General features: G+C 38.6%; 1 protein-coding gene across 2 annotated transcripts in view; it reads right to left on the minus strand.

Moving 5' to 3' along the window:
* MYO1D (myosin ID) overlaps positions 1 to 21,969 on the minus strand; it is a 377,798-nt gene that overhangs the window by 278,439 nt on the left and 77,390 nt on the right. For both annotated transcript variants that reach the window (XM_005583409.4, XM_065532339.2), the window contains exons 2-3: positions 2,267 to 2,475; positions 192 to 285 (exon numbers count right to left, since the gene is read on the minus strand). In XM_005583409.4, the coding sequence (XP_005583466.1) occupies positions 192 to 285; positions 2,267 to 2,475 (303 nt within the window). The remainder of the gene's footprint in view (positions 1 to 191; positions 286 to 2,266; positions 2,476 to 21,969) is intronic.

A 21,969-nucleotide genomic window follows, 5' to 3' on the forward strand; every position in this document is an offset into this window, starting at 1 on the left:
ACAGTGAAATAAATAAAAGTACAGAGACAATATGCACTTAAGAGAATCAAAGTAGCTTAATCATCAAAAAATGCTCAACCCATAGGTTTAGACCCCAAAAATGCTCAACCTGTAGAGTTTAGGCCTAGCCAAGTCTATAGAGAAAACGGAGTGCTAAGAAGAATTCCTCCCCATTATTAGAGTGCCCTTACCTTTCAACCTCTGCTCTCTGACTGGGGTTGGTGATGGCCGCAATATACTGCATAATGTACTTACTGGCTTCCGTTTTACCAGCTCCACTTTCCCCTGGGGGGAAAAATTGTTCAGGGCTTAACATAATAATTTAAACCAAGAGTAAGCTAATTTTTAATAGAGTAATTTAAAAATCTGATACTGGTGATGCATTTAAAATCCCTCATGTTGCACTGTTTCATTTTTTTGCTTTTTTGAGTTATTTCATCCTGCCTTGACATGGTTAGTGGTTCTAACAGACGTGAATATGAGGAAGAAAATAAAACTATTATAAAACTAAAATAATGAGTAGACTACAAACAAAAATTTACTTAGGAAAACAGTACCAATGTGGTAAACTAAGACTAAAGTTTTAGTACTTGGCAGGGACTCATAGTCTAGCAGAAAAGAAATAAGGTAGTGAGTCAAACAGTGGTTACAACTAAATTCATATAACCTTATTTTCTGCAAGAGAATTTCTTTTAATCTTAAAGGGGACAAAATAATTCGTTTAAAAAATTAGAGCAATTTTAATGAAAAAACAAAACAGCAAGCTCCAGACACAAGGTATCACAGAAAAAGCATGACAATTGGGATAATGGCTGGGGGATGGGGAAAAAGGAACCAATTTCAAAGTATCTATCAAAAATGTTAAATGCTTACGCCTTCTGACTCAAAAATTCCACTGGTAGAAATTTCTCCTAAGGAAATACTAAAAAATACTAACATAACCAAATAATAATAATGTTCAAAGGTTTTAAAATATTTCTATAGACTGTACTGTAAGTCATGGTTAAAATCTGGAAATTATATATCCATTAGTAGATAACTGGATAAATTGTGATTCAATTATTTAATGGGAACACTACACAATTATTAAAAAGAACGCACTAGCTCTATAGAAAACACCAATGAAAAGATATTTACTATATATTATTAAATGGAAAAATGAGTTATATAACAGATATAATTCTCTCTATATAATTATACATTTATAATATAATAACATGCAATTATGACTATATGTGTTTGCACATACAGAGAAAATGTATAAAAGGATAAACACTAAACTGTTAACAGCTGTTACTGCTGGAATTTTGGGAAGAATAAGGCACTCAAGGTGAAGAAATGTTTTGCTTTTACACCACACACTCACATAACTGTTTTTATTCTCCCCTTTAAAACCCAGCAATATTGTTTTCGTGATGTGTTTTAAACAAAACATAGTCCTAGGATATAATTTTCTAACTCCAACACTAAGTTACTTAACTCCTCTGCCCTTTAATACTCTTGTCTATCAAGTAGAAGAGTAAGTGTTCTACATACCAGAGAGTTGGAATAATGATTATAAAAGTGTTTCTAAAAGCATAAAACCACCAGTGCAAATGTGAGGTATTATTAGCACCTGAAGAAATTTCCACAATTTGGGAGAGGCCATCCTGGGTCAGTGGACAGATATTTTTCTTGTCCCCATTTCACTACATGAGGGTCCTTGAAGGGCTCTCCTTAACGTAGGTAGTTTGGCTCCAGTTCTCGAACATGCGAGGTCTGCAGCCTATCTCGTGCCTATCTCCCGCCTCGCTGGGCTTCAACGCTCAGCCCCTTAGCTCTGAAAGCTTATTTCTGGCCCATATGCCTCTGTAGGTCCCTCAACACTAGCTCCCAAGCACCAGTCTGATTTTGAGTTCATTCTTCCTTTTCGTACCTCAATATTTCATTTTCTTGGTTTCATTTTGTTATTTAAAATAATTTTGTTACATTTTATCCAGTACTTTTATGGGTATGAGATGGAAACATTTTCCATGTCAGCTCAATCTAACAAATTGGCCAGAAGCCATCCAAGTGTAATATGTATTCGTAAATGAACCAAGATTAGAGGATTATCAGAAATTATATAAATAATTCGGTATTTAATGTCCATCACTTTTCTCTCTCCTATAGAATTGCTCAGGCTTCTACCTTTAAAAAAAGATTTAATCAATTGTTTGGATTCTTGAGTATCATATAAATGAAACACATTTTGACTTTGGAAATACAGGGGACCCCCTCCAATTACCTGATATCACAATACAAGTGTCTTTTGATCGCCTCTTCATAGCCTTGTAAGCAGCATCTGCAATAGCAAAAAGGTGAGGCGGTCTCTCATACAGCTCACGGCCTTTATACTGCTCAATTGTGTCTCTTCCATAGATGTTCAACAACTTGTAAGGGTTCACAGAAACGACGACTTCTCCAATGAACGTATAGATGCGCCCTTTTTCAAATCTGTACGGAAGCAAAAGAAAAGGAAGACGTAGCTGTGGTTACAGAGAAATGCTGTATCTGTCCTATGAGTCTCTTATTTCCAAGCAAGTTCAAATAACCTAGGAATAATTTCTGAACTGACATTTCATTGGCTCTGAGTTAACTTGTAGAGAGAACGTTTGAGGCTGTGCCCCTTCAGATGCCATTGGTAGAAAAGACCAGTAGGGGTTAAAAGCCAGGCAAGAAGGAAGAATTTAACTTGTTGGAGGCTGGGGATTTCCTGTTCCCAAAATACAAAAGGGTAAGAAGATGAAAGAGCTAAAAAGAGTTGGAGACAATCTCAGAGCTCTAGGAGGAAAAGAAATAGAAGTTAAAGCAGATCCTGAAATCCACTTAGTCAGATTTTCAATTATAAAGAGGACTGTCATATACATTTATTTTTTTTTCTCCCTCTTGAACCTCACTAAAATGTTGGTAAATGAATATAAACAGTAAAATCCGTAACAGAGAGAATGGCAGAGGAGATACCTCTGCTATAAATCAAATTTGTTTTTTTATGACTGCCTAAAGTTCCATGGTGTAGATATATCATTATATATTCAACAATTCCTGTTCCGTCCTACCTCTATGAACAATACTGCAGAAAACACTCTTGATACATAATCTTACAGATTGGTGCTTTTACTTCTGTGGTACAGATTCTCAGGAATGGAACAGCTGGTTGAAAGGCACATGTATTTTTAAAGTATACATAATACGATTCTACCTTTTCCCCATAAAATAGGGTTAAAAATCTAATCACATATGTATTTGTATCTGTACATAGATATATTTTATAAATGAGTACATAAGCATGAAAAAATATGGAAGAATACATGTTATATTTTATGCATCATTTTATACACACAGGTGATGTGGAAGGAGAGAAATAAAGAGGACGGCCACATGGGCAGGTGAGAAGAGGCCACAGGACAAAAAAAAAAAAAAAAAGAATACAAAGCTTGAGTAGGTATGATATGACTGCAATTGTGCAACTTTGTGTCTATTTAACAAAATTTTTAAATATAAAATTTAGAAAACCCATATATATCCACTGTTTTTACACAGTAATCCACACATAGAAACAAATGTGACCCAGAGCTTCAATGTTTCCACATAACAAGCGGTTGCCACCAACACGCTCTACCAGCTGAGAGATACTGGTAGACATCTCTCTCACATCCAAGAACTGAGCGAAGGGCGTGCCCTGGCAAGCAAAACGCTGGTTCACAGACAGCATGTCTCTAAGCACGCTTGCTTCATGGCCAGTGGAGCAGGAGAAATAACTAAGCACTTGGGACCAAAGAGCAAGAACCTTTAATTTCCTTTAAGCTGGAATGAAGGCTGTTGGCTATAATTAGTAATGGAAACAAACAGATGTTGATAATTTCAACAATAAATTGAAGCCAAGATTTTTATCAAGTATTTCGAGTATTTTAAGAGTTATTAACTACTTCAAGGTTTTTGGTGCATTTTTCTACTATGGGTTTTCTATGTATCCTCTCAATTGTTAAGAAGTTTACATGGTAGCTAAAAGCATTGATTTTGAGTCCTTTACATCTGGGTTTGAATGCTCACATTGCAAACTCAATAGCAGTGATACCTTGTGAAAGCTACTTAACCTCCATGTGTTTCAGCTTCTTCATCTGTAAAATGGTCACAATTATACCCCTCTATCTACTGGCATTGAATAAGTACTTTTTAAAAAAGATCACTAATTGTATGCTTCTGATTATGTTATGCATAAGGGAGATTTTTTTAATAATGTTTTTGTTTTATAAACATTGCTACTGAAATCACAACAATCCTTACACATGAGGAATGAGTGAATTCAATTATCATAATCCAATTCCCTGGCCAGATGCAGTGGCTCTTGCCTGTAATCCCAGCACTCTGGGAGGCCAAGGCAGGTGGATTACTTGAGGCCAGGAGTTTGAGATCAGCCTGGGCAACATGGTGAAACTCCATCTCTACCAAAAATACAAAATTAGCTGGGCATGGTGGTGCATGTTTATAATCCCAGCTACTTGGGAGGCTGAGGCAGGAGGATTGGTTGAACCTGGGAGGTGGAGGTTGCAGTGAGGCAAGATTGCACCACTGCACTGTAGCCTGGGCAGCAGAGTAAGACTCTGTCTTTAAAAAAAAAAAAATCCAATTCCCTGACTCAGCTGTCAGTCAACTACATGTCACAAGCAAAATGTCTATGTAACAACTGTTCAAAGACTCGCAAAAATAATAAGAGGCTAAGATTCACTCTGCAAGTTTTTCTGGCTCAACCTGCAAATTTGCAGTACATGCTCAAGTATCTCCAATGAAAAGAATCAAAAGGGGATGATTCTTTAGTTTTGAAGAAGCACTGTCCAAACAGAAAAAAGAAATGAAGAAAAGCAGAAGGATGTCTCATGAGCCTGGAACTGTGCAACTAAGAGACACAGCAAATAATGTATGAGATTAGAATATTGTAAGATTCCACGTTTGTCCAATGATGTACCTTCTTTCTCACTGGATACTTTTTAAAGCCACTAATAGACCATTATGCTCTAAAATAATATTTTATTACAAATAAAATATATTCTATTAACCTACAAGCACCATGTACGAAATAATTAAAGGGCTGGGCATAGTGGCACATGCCTGCAGACCCAGCTATTTGGGATGCTGAGGCAAAAGGATCACTTGAGCCCAGGAGTTTGGGTCCGGCCTGGACAACACAGCAAGATCTCATGTCTTAAGAAAATAATTGAATGCATAACTGTTAATTCAAAGATAGTGGCAAATATTAACAGAATATCACATTAAATACAATGCTTCAGCAATTCACAAAACGTTAGAAGTTCATTTTCTAAGTTTGGTTATCAAATACAAAACTTTCAATTTGGCTGGGTCTTAAAATCACCACTAGATGGTGCCAGTACACACCTTAACAGCAACTCAAATTTCAGTTTGCATTGGAAAGCCGTAGGGTATGAAGTAAGCACTAAGGTAACATAGTCGCCTATCTGTTTGCCTCCAGGAAGAACTACAGTAATTATCCTAGATGACAAATAGGATGTTATCATCTTTTATAAGATACCAAGGAAGGTGTTCCTATGACCTCTGTGTGCAAACCTTTTATGACAAACTTTTATAATTATTCTTCAAATGTATTCAGTATCTATTTTGTGCTGGGTCAAACCCTGGGAATTAAAAAAGGAGAACAGGAAAGCAGTGTACATAAATAACAACAATATAGTATGATAGGTGGGGTAATAAAAGCATGTACTGTAGTGACAAAGATTATCCCAATAAACCACTTTTAATGAGGAACACTAAGAATAACACCCAAACTCCATAGCAGAGCATACAGGGTCTAGCCTCCAGGTTTCTCTTGACTTCTGTCTACCAACAACACTTTCATCCACCAAAACCTCCCCTACCACTTCTCTCTGTCTCTGTTACTCTCGTTCTCATTAATGAGCATTTACAGTTCCCAAGAGCACCATGCCTTCATGGTTTTGCCCATGGAGTTCATTCTGCCTCACATACCTTTTCCTGGTTCCTTCTTCCCCATGTGCTTGCCAGATTCCCTCTCCTTCAAAAGCCTAAGCACCAGTTCCTCTATGAAGTCACTCTTAATACTCTGCCTCCAACATCAGTTTTATGGTCTTTGCTCTGTTAACTTTTTTTTTTTTTCTTTTTAGAACTTCCTAAATAGTTAACATAGCTTAATAGCAATTGATTTTTTAAACTAATAAGTTTAAAAATATTTATTAAAAGGGACATATATTTTCACTGGCTTCTAAGTGAAACAAAGAGGTTCTAAAAAGTTTTGAATTAGTGAGTAGTAATGAAGAAAATATAAAGGTATAATAATGCCTTTGGCAAACAATAGTTCACTGTACAAGAATTCTGAAACTTTTTTTTAAAGTAGCCTTGTAAATTTGCACATGTTACTTATATACAGGACCATCTATAGTAGGAAATCAAGATGCGATCAGCTCCTTCAGATCAGTCACCGGCAGACTACATGCACAACCCCACAGAAAAATAAGACACTGCGGGGAGGAGTAGGGTATGGAGAACAGCAATGTGGCTGGCCCAGTCAGAGTAGAAGACTGTGATAAGGAATGCTGGGGAACAGTTGGAAAGGTACATGGGGGTCAGATTTGATATGATATGGAAGCCAGGCTTAGGGAGTTTACATTTGAGGGAGTTTACATTTGATGTGACTGGAAACAAGGAATCAGTGAAGACTTTTCTAGTTCAAGACATCAGTAAGGTGCTCAGTGAGGGGAATGGTAGAAGAAACGAGGAAAGAGAAATCGGCGTTGTTTCATGGGGAAACTGGACAGAATCTTAAAACTTACTGAACAAAAGGGACAAAAATATATTTAACTTTGAGTTAGGCAGAAGAGAAAAAGGAATGTATTTCAGATAACTATATCTCAAATGTACTCCTGAAGCTTCTAAGTTAGATTCACCCACTAACAGAATTCAGTGTTATCCTTGGTTGACTTCTTGAAATATACGGAACCAATTATAATCAGGAAGAAAATTCTCTGTGAATGGTCTACTAGGTACAGTATTAATAAAATCTTATTCATAAGTATTATTCATTTACTTCAGGAGGAACATACATACACTTTCTGAGCAGGTGTTGCTTAATCACACTGATTTGGCCTGTCTTCCTTCCTTTTTTGAATTTAAATGGAATCTTAAGTTACCATGAACATTCCCATTTCTCAGGAGAGGTGTCCATCTACCCATGCCATTTTTTTTTTTTTTTTGCCTTTCATTATCTCCTCAGACAACTGCAATTTTGGTTCCACTCCAGCACTTCAATAAATCTTGACCAAACTGCCCAAATTGCTAAACTCTCTCATTGGTTTTCTGTGGTCATCTTACTTAACTTCTCACTATTCGACACTGACTCCCATTTCCTCAATGCACTCTTCTATTGGCTTCTTTGAGCCACGTTCTCTTCATTTTCCTTCTACTTCTCTGGTTTTCCTTCTCAGTCTCCTTTCCTGGCTCCTCTTTTTCCGTGATCTCTAAATATTCCAGTTCTCTAGGGTTGAGTCTAGTATCACTTCAAATACCATTCAAGGGTCTTCCATTGAAGGAGGATAAAGTAATGACATCTTGGCCCCCTTTCTACCCTCTGAAAATCAACAAGAATAACAAAAACAGAAAAAGACATCACCTACAATGAAACAAAAAACTAGCTACAACTCTGAACCACAATCTATGAAGAAAGCTTGTGAAAAGCTATAAAAACTAGACCTAGTTGAGGCAGGTTGCTAAGAGTGAATGTATGCCTCTCCAGATCTCCGGCATTGGAGTTCTCCAGAAGTAGGCGCCAGTTCCTGAGTAGCCACACTGAAAGTCTTTTGCAAAGAATGTCAGGGTCTCAGTATGCAGGTGGCTTTGGAACAAAATAAGTCCCATTTGACACTTCTAAGTATATGTAAGGTAAGGGTAAAGAAATAACTAGAAATTCCTTTTTATAAAAAAACAGGCTGTCAGAGTGGTGAGGCAAAAGAGAAAAAGTGCAGTGGCTCTGCAGCAGATGATCTTGATAAATGAAAAGAGGTAATGCTAAATCACCTCCCAGAAGTCTCAGGCATACAGACAGAACTTGCTTTCCAGTCAGGCAAGCTTCTTGCCATTTCAGGGCAGAGGGCTGGTGAGACAGGGAATGAACAGCAGACCACCAAACTCAGTGCATTTTGTTTCTCAACCCAGAATGAACCATATCCACTCAAAGATGATAATCATTAGGCTGGGCGCGGTGGCTAACGCCTGTAATCCTAGCATTTTGGAGGCTGAGGTGAGTGGATCACCTGAGGTCAGGAGTTTGAGACCAGCCTGGCCAACATGGCAAAACGTCGTCTTTACTAAAAATACAAAAATTAGCCGGGCGTGGTGGCACAGGCCTGTAGTCCCAACTACTTGGGAGGCTGAGGCAGGAGAATCTCTTGAACCCAGGGGGCGGAGGTTGCAGTGAACTGAGATCACGTCACTTCACTTCAGCCTAGGCGAAAGAGCAAAGCTCCATCAAAAAAAAAAAAAAAAAAAACAAAAAAAAAACTGACGGTCATTAGAAGTGAACCAGAATGGGGCACATGGTAAGATGTTAGAAGAAAAGAAAAGAAAAAAAAAGTAGGTAATGAGTAAAACATCTGACAGGCAAAAGGCAGACCAAGCATACCCTCCTCCCAAAAAAGACATCACAAAGTAGAAAAATTATGAAAGAACATTCTGTATGAAAGCAAAGAATACAAAGAAAATGTAGCGCTCTAAAATAAGATATGAAAGAAGGCATCATTTAAAAGGAGAAATTGTGTTTAAAATCATGTTTTCAAGAGATAAAAAGCTAGAAGAGCTCAAGAAAAAACCAGAAGAGAGAAAAAAAAATCCACAGCAATAAAAGTCATATTCAAAGACATAAAGAGAATGGACACCACTGAAAATAGAAGGGGACAGGAAGAAAAGGTGGAGAAAAGTAAGCAAAATAATTTTTTTGTATTATCTCATATGTAAAATCTTAAATTTTTAAAATCTCAATGGTTTTTGTGGAACGGGTGGGTTTTTGTTACACGGGTAAGTTCTTTAGGGGTGATTTCTGAGATTCTGGTACACTTGTCACCCAAGCAGCAGTGTACACTGTACCAGGTATGTAGTCTTTTTTTTTGGTGGGGGGCGACTGAGTCTTACTTTGTGGCCCAGGCTGGAGTGCAGTGGCATGATCTCGGCTCACTGCAACCTCCACCTCCCGGGTTCAAGCGATTCTCCTGCCTCAACCTCCCAAGTAGCTGGGACTACAAGCATGCGCCATCAGGCCCGGTTAATTTTTGTATTTTCAGTAGAGACGGGGTTTTACTATGTTGGCCAGGATGGTCTCGATACTTGACCTCGTGATCTATCCACCTCAGCCTCCCAAAGTGCTGGAATTACAGGCGTGAGCCATGGCGCCCGGCCTGGTATGTAGTCTTTTATTCCTCGCCCACCTCACTCCCTTTCCCCCCAAGTTCCCAAAGTCCATTATATCATTCTTGTGCCTTTGCATCCTCATAGCTTAGCTCCCACTTACAAATCAGAACATATGATATCTGGCTTTCCATTCCTGAGTTACTTCACTTAGAATAATGGCCTCTAGCTCCATTCAAGTTGTTACAAAAGACATTATTTTGTTCCTTTTTATGGCTGAGTAGTATTCCATGGTGTATATGTACCACATTTTCTTCATCCACTCGTTGGTTCATGGGTATTTAGGTTGGTTTCATATTTTTGCAATTGCAAATGGTACTGCTATAAACATGTGTGTGCATGTGTCTGTTTCACTTAATGACCTCTTTTCCTTTGGGTAAATACCCAGTAGTGGGATTACTGAATCAAATGGTAGTTCTCCATCCTGTTTTCCACAGTGGTTGTACTGGTGAGTTTACATTCTCACTAGCAGTGTAAGTGTTCCCTTTTTCACTGCATCCATACCAGTATCTACTATTTTTTGATTTTTTACTCTGCTGATTATTTCTTTTGCGGTGCGGAAGCTTTTTAGTTTAAGTAGGTGCCATCTATTTGTTTTTGTTGTATTTGCTTGTGGAGTCTTAGTCATGAATTCTTTCCCAAGCCAATGTCTAGAAGAATTTTTCTATGTTATCTTCTACAATTTTTATGCTTTCAGGTCTTAGATTTAAGTATTTGACCCATCCTGAGTTGATTTTTGTATAAGGACCCAGTTTCATTCTTCCACATGTGACTTTCCAGTTTTCCCAGCACCATCTACTGAATAAGGTGTCCTTTCCCCAGTTGCTGAAGATCAGTTGGCTGTATTTGGCTTTATTTCTGGGTTCTCTGTTCTGTTCCACCGGTCTACATGCCTATTTTTATACCAGTACCATGCTGTTTTGGTAACTATAGCCTTGTAGTATAACTTGAAGTCAGGTAATGTGATGCTTTCAGATTTGTTCTTTTTGCTTAGTCTTGCTTTTGTGATGCAGGCTCTTTTTTGGTTTCATATGAATTTTAGGATTGTTTTTCCCAGTTCTGTGAAGAATGATAATGGTATTTTGATAGGAATTGCATTAAATCTATAGATTGCTTTGGGTAGTATGGTCATTTTCACAATACTGATTCTATCCATTCATGAGCATGGGATATGTTTCCGTTTGCGCCATCTAATATTCCTTTCCATAGTGCTTTGTAGTTTTCCTTGTAATCTTTCACCTCCTTGGTTAAGTATATTCCTAAGTTTTTTTTTTTTTTTTCTTCAGTTGTTGTGAAAGGGACTTTATTTGATTCTCAACTTGGCCATTGTCAGCATATAGCAGTGCTACTGATTTGTGTACACTGATTTTGTATCCTGAGACTTTACTGAATTCGTTTATCAGATCTAGGAGCTTTTTTGATGGGTCTTAGGGGTTTTCTAGGTATATGATCAGATCACTGGTGAACAGCGACAGTTCAACTTCCTCTTTTCCAATTTGGATGCTCTCTCTTTCTTTCTCTTGTCTGATTGCTCTGGCCAGGACTTCTAGTACTATACTGAATAGAAGCGGTGAACATGGGCATCCTTGTTTTGTTCTAGTTCTCACAGGGAATGCTTTCAACTTTTCCCCATTCAGTATGGTGTTGACTGTGAGTTTGTCATAGATGTGAGGTATCTGATAATGGTAACATTTCAAAACATTAAATAAATATACCAATAATAAACAGCAATAAACAGTGTTAGAAAATGGGCTAGTCACTTGGAAAAATAAAAAACACAGGTCATTAGTGTCATAAGCAGAACTGTATTCTCCCAAAAGATATGTTGAAATCCTAACCCCCAGTATCTGTGGATGTAACCTTATCTGGAAATAGGGTTTTTGCAGGCGAAATCAGGTTAGGAGGAGGTCATTAGGGTGGACCTTAAACCAATAAAGAGAAAAATGTCTCAGGACGGGAGACACAGGGAGAATACTGTGCAATGACAGAGGCAGAGACTAGAAGAATGCAGCCACAAGTCAAGCCAAGCCAAGCCAAGGATTGCCGACCACTGCCAGAAGCTAGGAAGAGGCCAGGAAGGGTATCTCCCTTGAAGGTTTTGGGGGTATGGCTCTGCTGACACGTTGAATTTGGACTTCTAGTTTTCCGAACTGTGAGGCAATACACTTCTTTATTTTAAGCCCCCCCGGTTTGTGGTAATTTGTTATAATAACCGTAGGAATAAAACTAGTTATACTAAAATAAATTCAATAAAAATGTCTCGTTCTTCCTTACAAATAAAGAAATGCAAATCAAATCAATAAGATATGCTTCTTCACCTATATAGAGCAAGAGTTTTGATAGTGAACGGTGTTAGCAAAAATATGCAGCCTCAGGTATCTTCATTGCCATAGGTATCATCTTAACCGATCTGCTCACTCTCCATCCGTTCTCCATACAGTAGCAAGGATGGTCTTAAAATATAAATCTTATCTTACTCTGCATTCCGAGCCTTAAATCTTTTCAATGGGAAACTTTAATCTCAAGCCAATCTGACACACAGATATTGGTTCATCTCATGCCATCTATCTCTGATTACTGTGTGCACTGGCCTTTATTCATCTAAATTCTCCTAACCCCATCATTCCACACCTGTTTGTTTCCTAAATTTCACACAAGTTCCTTATCCATCAAAATTCCTGTATCCCCCATCATTCCACACCTGTATGTTTCCTTTGTAATACCGGTCACAAGTTGTTTTTTGTTTACTTGTTTCTAGTCTGTCTGCAAAGGAATAGAGGACATTATCTATCTTGTTCATGTTTTATCTTCCAAGCAATCTTCTCTATGTGGACAACTTCACATAATCTAGATACAAATAGCAATTTTTATTCTAGAAAAATAAAATTAAATGGTATCTACTCCAACTCAGCTTCTGAGACAGATTTTTCATTATTGGAGAAGAAGGCTACAAAATTGGGGCTCAATTGGAATTGGAAGAATCAGTACTAACTCATAGCATATGGGGGGCAAAGAGAGAGAAGAGGTATAGAGGAAGAGATCGGTATGCACACACACACGTTTCCTAACTGTGTCCACTTAGAGAAACATTTAACACCAAATACAGCCTTGGAAATACCATTTTTCTTAACGAAAAGGACTCAGGGCTCCTTGAAGAAAAGCGGATTCTATCACTGGAACAGGGAAAGTACAAAATGATCCTGGACTATCTTGTTGAGCCAGACAGTAGGAAAGGCACATGTCAAAAGGACACAGGAGCTAGCTTGAATGGACTTTCACTGCACCCATCTGGGACCACATGAGCACTAAAATTATGTCAGCAATGAGCGGGGCATGGTGGCTCACACCAGTAATCCCAGCACTTTGGGAGGCTGAGGCGGATCACCTGAGGTCAGGAGTTTGAGACCAGCCTGGCCAACATGGTGAAACCTCATCTCTACCCAAAATACAAAAATTAGCTGGGCATGGTGGCACGTGCCTGTAATCTCAGCTACTCGGGAGGCTGAGGAAGGAGAATCACTTGAACCGAGGAGGCAGAGGTTGCAGTGAGCCAATATCACACCATTGCATTCCAGCCTGGGCAAAAAAAAAAAAAAAAAAAGGATATCATTGGAACAACTGATAAAATCTGAACATCAGCTATGAATTAGAAACCAGAATTGTGTAAAAAAATTACACTTTCTGATTTTGATCATTGTATTGTGGTTTTGTAAGACAAGGTCCTTGTTCTTAAGAAACACACTCTGAATTATTATTGTTTTTTTTTTTACTGTCAGATGAAAGAAAGAGAGCACATTTATTCAGAAGAAACAACTGTTTCCTGGCATTGAGTTCTAAACAAAAGTTATCAGTGGAGTTACAGGGACATGGAATGGAGTAAGATATTAAATCATCTCTTCAGCAGTGACTAACAATGGATGTGGGAATGTCCTTCATACCAAGACTTTTCAGTTGAATATTAAGTGAGATGCAGTGCCTGCCGCAGAACAAATATCTCATAGAGAACTCCTAGATTCTTTGATCCTCTGTAGTTATTGGATAAACTCTTTCCCTCTCTTTCTCAGCCAAAGGTATTTTTGTTGTTGTTGTTGTTGTTTTTATTATACTTTTTAAGTTCTAGGGTACACGTGCACAACGTGCAGATTTGTTACATATGTATACATGTGCCATGTTGGTGTGCTGCACCCATTAACTTGTCATTTACATTAGGTATATCTCCTAATGCTGTCCCTCCCCCAACCCCCCACCTCATGACAGGCCCCAGAAACACACCCTGACTTATTTAATGATAGGGGCCTGATGTCTCCAATTTATTCTCCAATGGTTACAAAAAAGAACTACATACATATATAAAAATATACAAAGAGAAATTAAGAAGCAAATAGAGCAAAAATGTAAACAACTGGTAAAGAACAAAAGGGGGTTTCTTGTAGTATTATCTACCTTTTCTGTAAATTCAAAATTATATAAAAATTAGAAGTTGATAATAAAAATCCAATTTCTAATCCTCTTTATATAGTAAATTAATTAATTTAGAATAGGCAAGATAAGACTCTTAGTAAAAGACTCAAAGGACGTAAATGAATACACAGTAAAAAGTGTTTCTCTCTCATCTTTCTCATAGCTTCCCTCCTCAGAGGCAACCACTGCTGCTGTTTTTCTGTAAATTTGTTTAGAAACAGTTTAGTAGTTGTTGTTTTTGCATGAATGGCATTTTTTTTTCTCTAATTAAAATGTTTATCTTGGCAAAAGTCTCATGCAAGTAGACAGAGAAAAGCCGAGTTTTTTAAGGCTGCATAGTATTCCATTTCATGGGTGATTATACAATAATATATTTAATCAGTCCCTATTGAACATTTAGTTTTGTTACTATGAACAATGCAAGCATAAATGTAATGGTAGCTATTTCTTTGTGCATATGTGTATGTACATCTGTAGAACGCACATCTAGAATTCAAATTACTAGTTCAAAGGATATAAGCAATTAAAATTTATGAATTATATTGCCAAATTAGTCTCCAAAGAGACTGTACCAATTTAAACTTCTGCTTGTAATGTATGAGAGTTTCTGTTTCGTGGGTGTGGGTTTTTTAACCAACGATACTGGCCTATTTAGAAAGGACAGAGTTTTATTTTGAAAATACACAAAACTTTGACCCCTTTCTTCACAGATGCGCCTAGCTTATGCAATGTTCATTAGGTTACTTTCAATAAGGCTCAGCCCACCTTGCCAGTTCTTAGATGAGAATCTCTCCCAAGGGTGAAAGCATCTTGTTTCTGCTTCTCTTGGCAAAACTCATGGTTTCCACGTGATGGAGTCGATGAGTTTTATCCCCTTGTTAGACTGTGTGTTCCTGAGATGGACAGGGACCATATGTTGGAAAGAGTAGGAGATGTATTTTATTTTGTTTTTATTTTTCTAGAGACAGGGTCTCCTTCTGTCACTTAGGCTGCAGTGCGGGGGTACGACCATAGCTCCCTGTAACTTCAAACTCCTGGGCTCAAGTGGTTCTCCTGCCTCAGCCTCCCCAGTAGCTGGGACTACAGGTGTACACCACCATGCCTGGCTAATTTTTTGATTTTTCTGTAGACACAGGTTCTCTCTATGCTGTCCAGGCTGGTCTGGAGCTCCTGGCCACAAATGATCCTCCTACCTTGGCCTCCAATTATGAGCTTTAGAGTCATACAGCACTGGAGCCCTGGGTTTGAACCCTGGCTCTGCTAGTTACTGATTGTGTGCATTTATAAACATCTGAGTAACTAGTAAGTGTCCATGTGCCAGGTACTATGTCAAGAGCACTCAAGCTGTCTTAAAATGATTTGGAAAAGGATGCTTTGTTTTGACCTTTTGTTAACACACTGAAGCCTAGAATTGACAGCTTCGAAGAGGGCACTTAAGAAGCACCACCACAGCCCACCAGTGCAGCACTCAAGCTCTTGACATAGTACCTGGCACATGGACACTTACTAGTTACTAGAAGAATAAGACATAGTATTATTGTACTCAAAGGCTTATATAAACAGACAATGCCATGCAGTAAGCACAGTGATAGAGGGTTTAAAAACTAGGCTTTTTTTTTTTTTTTTTTAACTTATTCCCTTCTTGTTCTCATTTCTCTCTCTCTCTCTCTCTCTCTCTCTCTCTGTTCCAGAAAAGGTTTAAGGCAATAACAAAGATAGAAAGAATGTCATGGAAGCTTACAGAAGGATACCTAACCCAGTTTTAGGAGTGGGAGGCTTCAAAGAAGACTTCCTAAAAATTGTATTGCTTGACATTTGAATTATTTATATGATTATATAATCTCCACATAGACAGTTCTAACCACTTCTTGGTTTACACTGTCTTAAAATGATTTGGAAAAGGATGCTTTGTTTTGACCTTTTCTTAACACACTGAAGCCTAGAATTGCCAGCTTGGAAGAGGGCAGCCCACGAGTGCAGCATATGGGCATTTCCAGGCCCATCGATAGCAGAGGAAGGGGTGTACTGATTAAGAAAGTGGGCTCTGGGATCTGGCGGCAGTTTAGCACTGACTAGCTCTATGATCATGTGGAAGCTGTTCAACCTCCCTGTGCCTCACTTTCTTCAACTGATATAATACCTGTCCCTCAGCGGATTGTTACAAGAAGTGAGATACTCTGCATTAAGTGCTCAGCACACTAATTAGTACATGGTAACAGCACAGTAATACCTAGTCCTATTTTTATTATGAGCAATAGCAGAAGTCATAAGAACGGCAGGAAATATCTTTCCTCCACTTGAGTCCCATTGTCTAGCATGCGGCATCTGTGCTATGTTTCTGTTTAACATCACAGTGAAGGTTACTTCTAGCACAGCGAATGGTGATCCAGCTTGGCATCATGTTTAGAAAGCATTCTTCTAGCAGTTCGTGGGGACCCCTAAGGCCAAAAGCCTTCAGTAAAAATGCTTAGGCTTACCACAGGACATAAGAACTAGTTAGGGCCACTGGTGGTGGATTAAATGACTGACTTTGTGACTTCATCTTTTGGTTTTCTTCTTCTGGTGCAATATTTCTTCATTTGGGCTGCACAAATGATAGTTAACCAGAAGATGTAGTCAGGAGATGCCTAGTTGAATTATTTAACCCTTTCTCTGCAATGGAAAAAAACTGTTTTTGATATATACATTTTTAGGTAATGCTTGCTTTTTCAAAACACAATTCTTTTATTTATTAGGGCATGCCTAATTTTAAATGTTACTGATGTATTTAATTGTATTTGTATCCATTTGTTTATTCAATCAATCATTAGTTATTAGCACTCATGTTTCCAAGCATTGTGCTTGGAGCCACAGGCAGAAGAATAAACAGCAGACTCATCTCCACCCTAAGGCAGGCAATGATAAGGACAGACACTAAATGGAGGTCCAGGGAGAGCCAACAGAATGTGCACTGTACAGGTGGAGGGAAGCAACAAGTGTTTGAGGAATCCAGAGCAGGGCATGTGACTACACCACAGCAGAGAGAGCATAGGGAGGGAGGTGTGAGAGGAGGGCCAGAGCGCACAAGGCCTTAGGGCTTGTGGACTTTATCCAAGGGTGGAGCTTTAAGTATTGATCACATTTGCTTTTTTGAAAGCTTCCCTGTGGCTGCAGGGTGTAAGGAATTGAGTGCCTGCTAATGGACCAGTTAGGAGGCTACTACGCTGGTCCCAGAAAGGAATGACGAGGTCTTTGGTTGGGATGGAGCCGGGGAGAGACAGAGAAGTAGACACGCTTTAAGAGTAGAGATAGAATCTATTGGAGAAGATAACTTACTGGGTATGAGAGGCAAGAAAGAAGGAAGTGTCAGGGTAAGTATCTCACATGAGCTACTGAGCAGACCATGATGCTCCATTAATGAGGATAGGGACAGGAGGAAACTGTGATTCAGACAGGCTATGCAATCTGTTTGAGACACCTGAGAGAGATCCAAGTGAAGATGTTTCTCATGCTTCTTTCTCTCATAGTCGAATTAAACCTGATCCCCTGAACACAAAGTGAACAACACCGAGGATGGCAAACACAGGGCATCAGCAACGGAAAGGGCAAGCAGATATCCCCACCATCATGGCCGGCAAACACAGCAAGGAGAACGCATACTTCACTGTCCCATTTAAAAGTGGAAAAAGATTTTAAAGAGATAGGAGATATCCGGGTTCTATTGAAATTTTTTTTTTTTTTACTAACTGAATTCATCATATCAAGTTCCTCAGTGATTCAACCTTCCCGGTATAAGAAAATAGAAACAAACACAATACCTTCCTCCCATAAAAGGTTAACTACTAAGGTCCCATGCAATTCAGTTTTTTAAAAAAATACCATAAAGAAGCTATACAACGTCAACACATGAATAAATCACAATAGCATTATTTAACTATGAAGTGCTTGTAAGAGTCTCCCCAGGGCCTGAAAGCTTAAGGAGATGAATAACTCCTCCCTTCTCAGGCCCAGTCCCAAGGTGCAACTTGGGCCAGCAGCTTGGGCCAGCAGCTTGAGCCAGCAAGACAGCAGAAGCAGGAAGAGAGCCTGCGGAAGACATCTACTCCTGAAGATTTAGAAAGAGGCCACCTGGGTACAACGTAGCAGTTACGTCAGACTACAACACTTCCTGTTTACAGGAGACTATAAAACCCTTGCCCCGTCCTCACTTGGTGCTGACGCCATTTTAGGCCTCAGCCCGCCTGCACCCAGGCGCTCATTAAAACAGCATGTTGCTTCATACCATCTCATGTTGTCTGTTAGCACGCTCTCGCGGTTCAAACTGATACAAGAACCTTAACAGCGCTCAGTATCCAATAATGACAGAATGGCACAAAGATTTAACCCAAAACATAAGAATGAAAATAACCTATTAATAATGACACTGATTTTCTCTTTCAACCAACAATAAACATAATTTTTCCAACATGGGGCTCAATATTTATATATTTATTCCTTTTCATCCATTCCATTTAGAAATGATTTCCCATTATGGTAACATTTGGCTACTTGGCAAGCCTAGCGAAGTAGTTAGCTGCATTTTACCTTAACTGGGGAGTTAGCTTGTTTATAAATCAACACTGCTCAGGAAAATGAAGGATACCTGGACCTGATGCAGAAAACTCTTTAGTAGGAATTCACAATTATATGAATTGATAACAATTATGCATTTTAAATAACACTAAAAGCCATCTGAATTACAGTATTAAACACACTTTTTTTTTTTTTGAGACAGGGTCTCACGGTGTTGTCTGGGCTTCAGAGCAGTGGCATGATTGCGGCTCACTACCTCTGCCTCATGAGCTCAAGTGATCCTCCCACCTCAGTTTCCTGAGTAGCTGGGACTACAGGCATGGGCCACCACATCCAGCTAATTTTTGTATTTCTTGTAGAGATGGGGTTTTTGCCATGTTGCCCAAGCTGTTCTCGAACTCCTAAGCTCAAGCAATCCGCTAGCCTCAGCCTTCCAAAGTGTTGGGATTACAGGTGTGAGCCACCATGCCCAGCCAAACATACTTTTAAAAAACAAATCCCACAGATGGCTGAGGACTTTAACTAAATAGAATAAACTTAAGATTTTCATCCCTTCCCACCGTCAAATTTATACTGGTAGGAAGCCCCTCTACCTTACACGGTACTGAGGTGTAAAGGGGTCTCTGGATGACAGAAACCTAAACAGTTATCCTGTCACTTTTAAATAACTATGCCTAATTCAGAAAATGATGGAAAACCTAGTCAGTACACTGCATCTTTTTTTTTTTTTTTTTTTTTTTTTTTTTTTTTTTTTTTGAGACGGAGTCTCGCTCTGTCACCACGCTGGAGTGTAGTGGCACGATCTCAGCTCACTGCAACCTCTGCCTCCTGGGTTCAAGCGATTCCCCTGCCTCAGCTTCCCAAGTAGCTGGGATTACAGGTGCCTGCCACCACGCCCGGCTAATTTTTTGTATTTTAGTAGAGACGGGGTTTCACCATGTTGGCCAAGATGGTCTTGATCTCCTGACCTCGTGATCTGCCCACCTCGGCCTCCCAAAGTGCTCAGATTACAGGCATGAGCCACCGCGCCTGGCCCACTGCATCACTTTTTTAAAAATGTAGTTCCTTATCCCACTTTCCATAACATGTGAAGACTGTGATGTATTTAAGGAAAGGTTTTCCCAGGTGTTAGTAAAAATCCTCAGGTACCTAGACAGGCAGCTTTTGGGCACAGGCTGGATGGCACAGTAGTCCCCCTTACCCAAAGTTTCGCTTTTCGTGGTTTCAGTTATCTTTGGTCAACCATGGTCCAAAAACATAAAGATATTTCGAGAGAAAGATCACATTCATATAACTTTTGCTACAGTTTATTAATTGTTCTATTATTATTGCTCTTAATCTCTTACTGCGCCAAAATTATAAATTAAATGTCATCACATCTATGTACATATAGGAAAAAAAGTATATATAGTGTTCAGTATAGGCGGTCTCAGGCATCCACTAGACGTCTTGGAGCGGATCCCTCAAAGATGCGGAGCTACTGTAGTCGTGACAAGAGACACTGAAGACTCACAGGTGGTTAAAGTCAAGTCCATGGATTACTTTCATTTCAGTTTGCTGTCACAAAACTTTTTTAAGTTCAATAAACAGATTCACTCTAACCTAATATTTATTATGCATCAACTCTGTGCCTAGAATTATTTTAGATCTTTTCCATGTATGCTGCTAACTGTACGTTTACTAAATATTAATAGAAAATCTTCTAAACAGATAAGAAAGAAATTCACTTATGCCAATCATTTAACCATCATCTCGACTTGGAGAAATACGAATTACAAAGCAAAGCTTTCACTGACCTGGGAAGGAGATCGACTTCTACTACAGAATGGATTGCATGAGTAGAAAAACTGGAAAGCTTCCCAGACGCTCCTAAAGTTATTGTTTGGCTACTGTTTCTGTTGGAGTGAATTAATAGCCAACACGGAACTGAGCAAAGTATTTTAAAATCAGCCAAAATATTTATTGAATGAATGAAGGGCCAGACACCTTGTCCGCCGGCTCTCCTCGGCTTTCCTCGTCAGAAGTCTGTAACATCCGTAAGGCTGCATTTCCTCGTGGAAAGCTTTTAATATTTCCTATATTCTGCACTATCCTTATACTTCCTATATCTGGCAATTTCTTTTCGCTTAAGTTTATCTTTTTTTAAAGAATAATCTTCCTTATGTCTAAGGTAGAGTAAGTGGTTACTTCCCTTCCCCTGTCCACAGTTAAGGAGGCTTAATCACTGCTTCAACATTGGGAGTGTCTGGAGGCACATGGAACTTCTACAGAGCTAATCTGGTAATACTGTAACTCTTTTGATGCCAACAGCCCCTAAATGGAACCTAAGAATGTGAGATGGCATCCAAAAGTGAAATACCAAAAGCTGCTCACTGGGGCCGTCAGTGATATCTGTTCATTTTGGGACAGAGGGATTACGGTAAGGGAAAGAGAGCTGAATTTGGAAGGGTATAAAGAAGACCTAAAGTAGGTGAAAGACATCAGCTATTGACACTCAGCAAAGAGTTTTCATCTTTAAATGATGGTTGAGATATGGCATTTTACAGCTTTCTTCCTAGATTGTAATCAAGTTTCCTAAGACACTGTGAGCCAGGTTTCTTTTTATTTATACTTATTTCCAGTACACTGCTGTGGAACTCAACAAGGTTTTTAGTAAGGTAAGAGGGAACTGGAACCACTAAGAGATTTATTATTAAAATTTGTAAGTATTAAATGGGTCCATATTCAGATATACTAATCAACACACGCTAAAGACAAACATGATTTGAATAATCTACTACTTTGCTTTATCCAGTCAATCCTTTTCCACTTGTGAAAATAACCAAGTATTTTCTATACTCAGGAATACCAGACATCAGGAAGTGAACTAAGAGAATAAGAATGCAGTGGCAAAGAAAAGAGTCAAAAACTAAAAACAGATCAAATATATCAGGAAATGGAAAAAACAAATAATTTTCCCTATTTTTTTAGTTCCTCTAGCAGAAATTAAATCTCTTTTATTGCTGGATCTAACTGAGAAAGAAATTTGTGTAGGTAGATTGGTTGCCAATTTAAGACAAATACTATAATATTTTTTAAGTATCATCCCAACCGTGACTGCATTCTGAGCTTCATAAGCCATTAAGAAAATCTTTAGTTGTTCTAAAAAAATAGCTGACCTCAATCTCTTCAATAAATGGTGTTAGGAAAACTGGATATCCACATACAGAAGAATGAAAATATAACTTTATCTCCCCTCTTAAAGAAGAATCAATTAAAAATGGATTAAAGGCTTAAGCATAAGACCTGAACCTATAAAGCTACTAGAAGAAAACACAGGGGAAAAGCTCAATAACATTGGTCTGGGCAGTGATTTCTTGGATATAACCTTAAAAGCAAAGGCAAAAAAGAGCAAAACCAGACAAATGGGATTGCATCAAACTAAAAATCTTCTGCACCGCAAAGGAAACAATTATTAAAGAGACAGTCTACAGACTGGGAGAACATATCTGCAAA

This window comes from Macaca fascicularis, chromosome 16 (assembly GCF_037993035.2).
Source record: "Macaca fascicularis isolate 582-1 chromosome 16, T2T-MFA8v1.1".
Taxonomy (NCBI): Eukaryota; Metazoa; Chordata; class Mammalia; order Primates; family Cercopithecidae; genus Macaca; species Macaca fascicularis.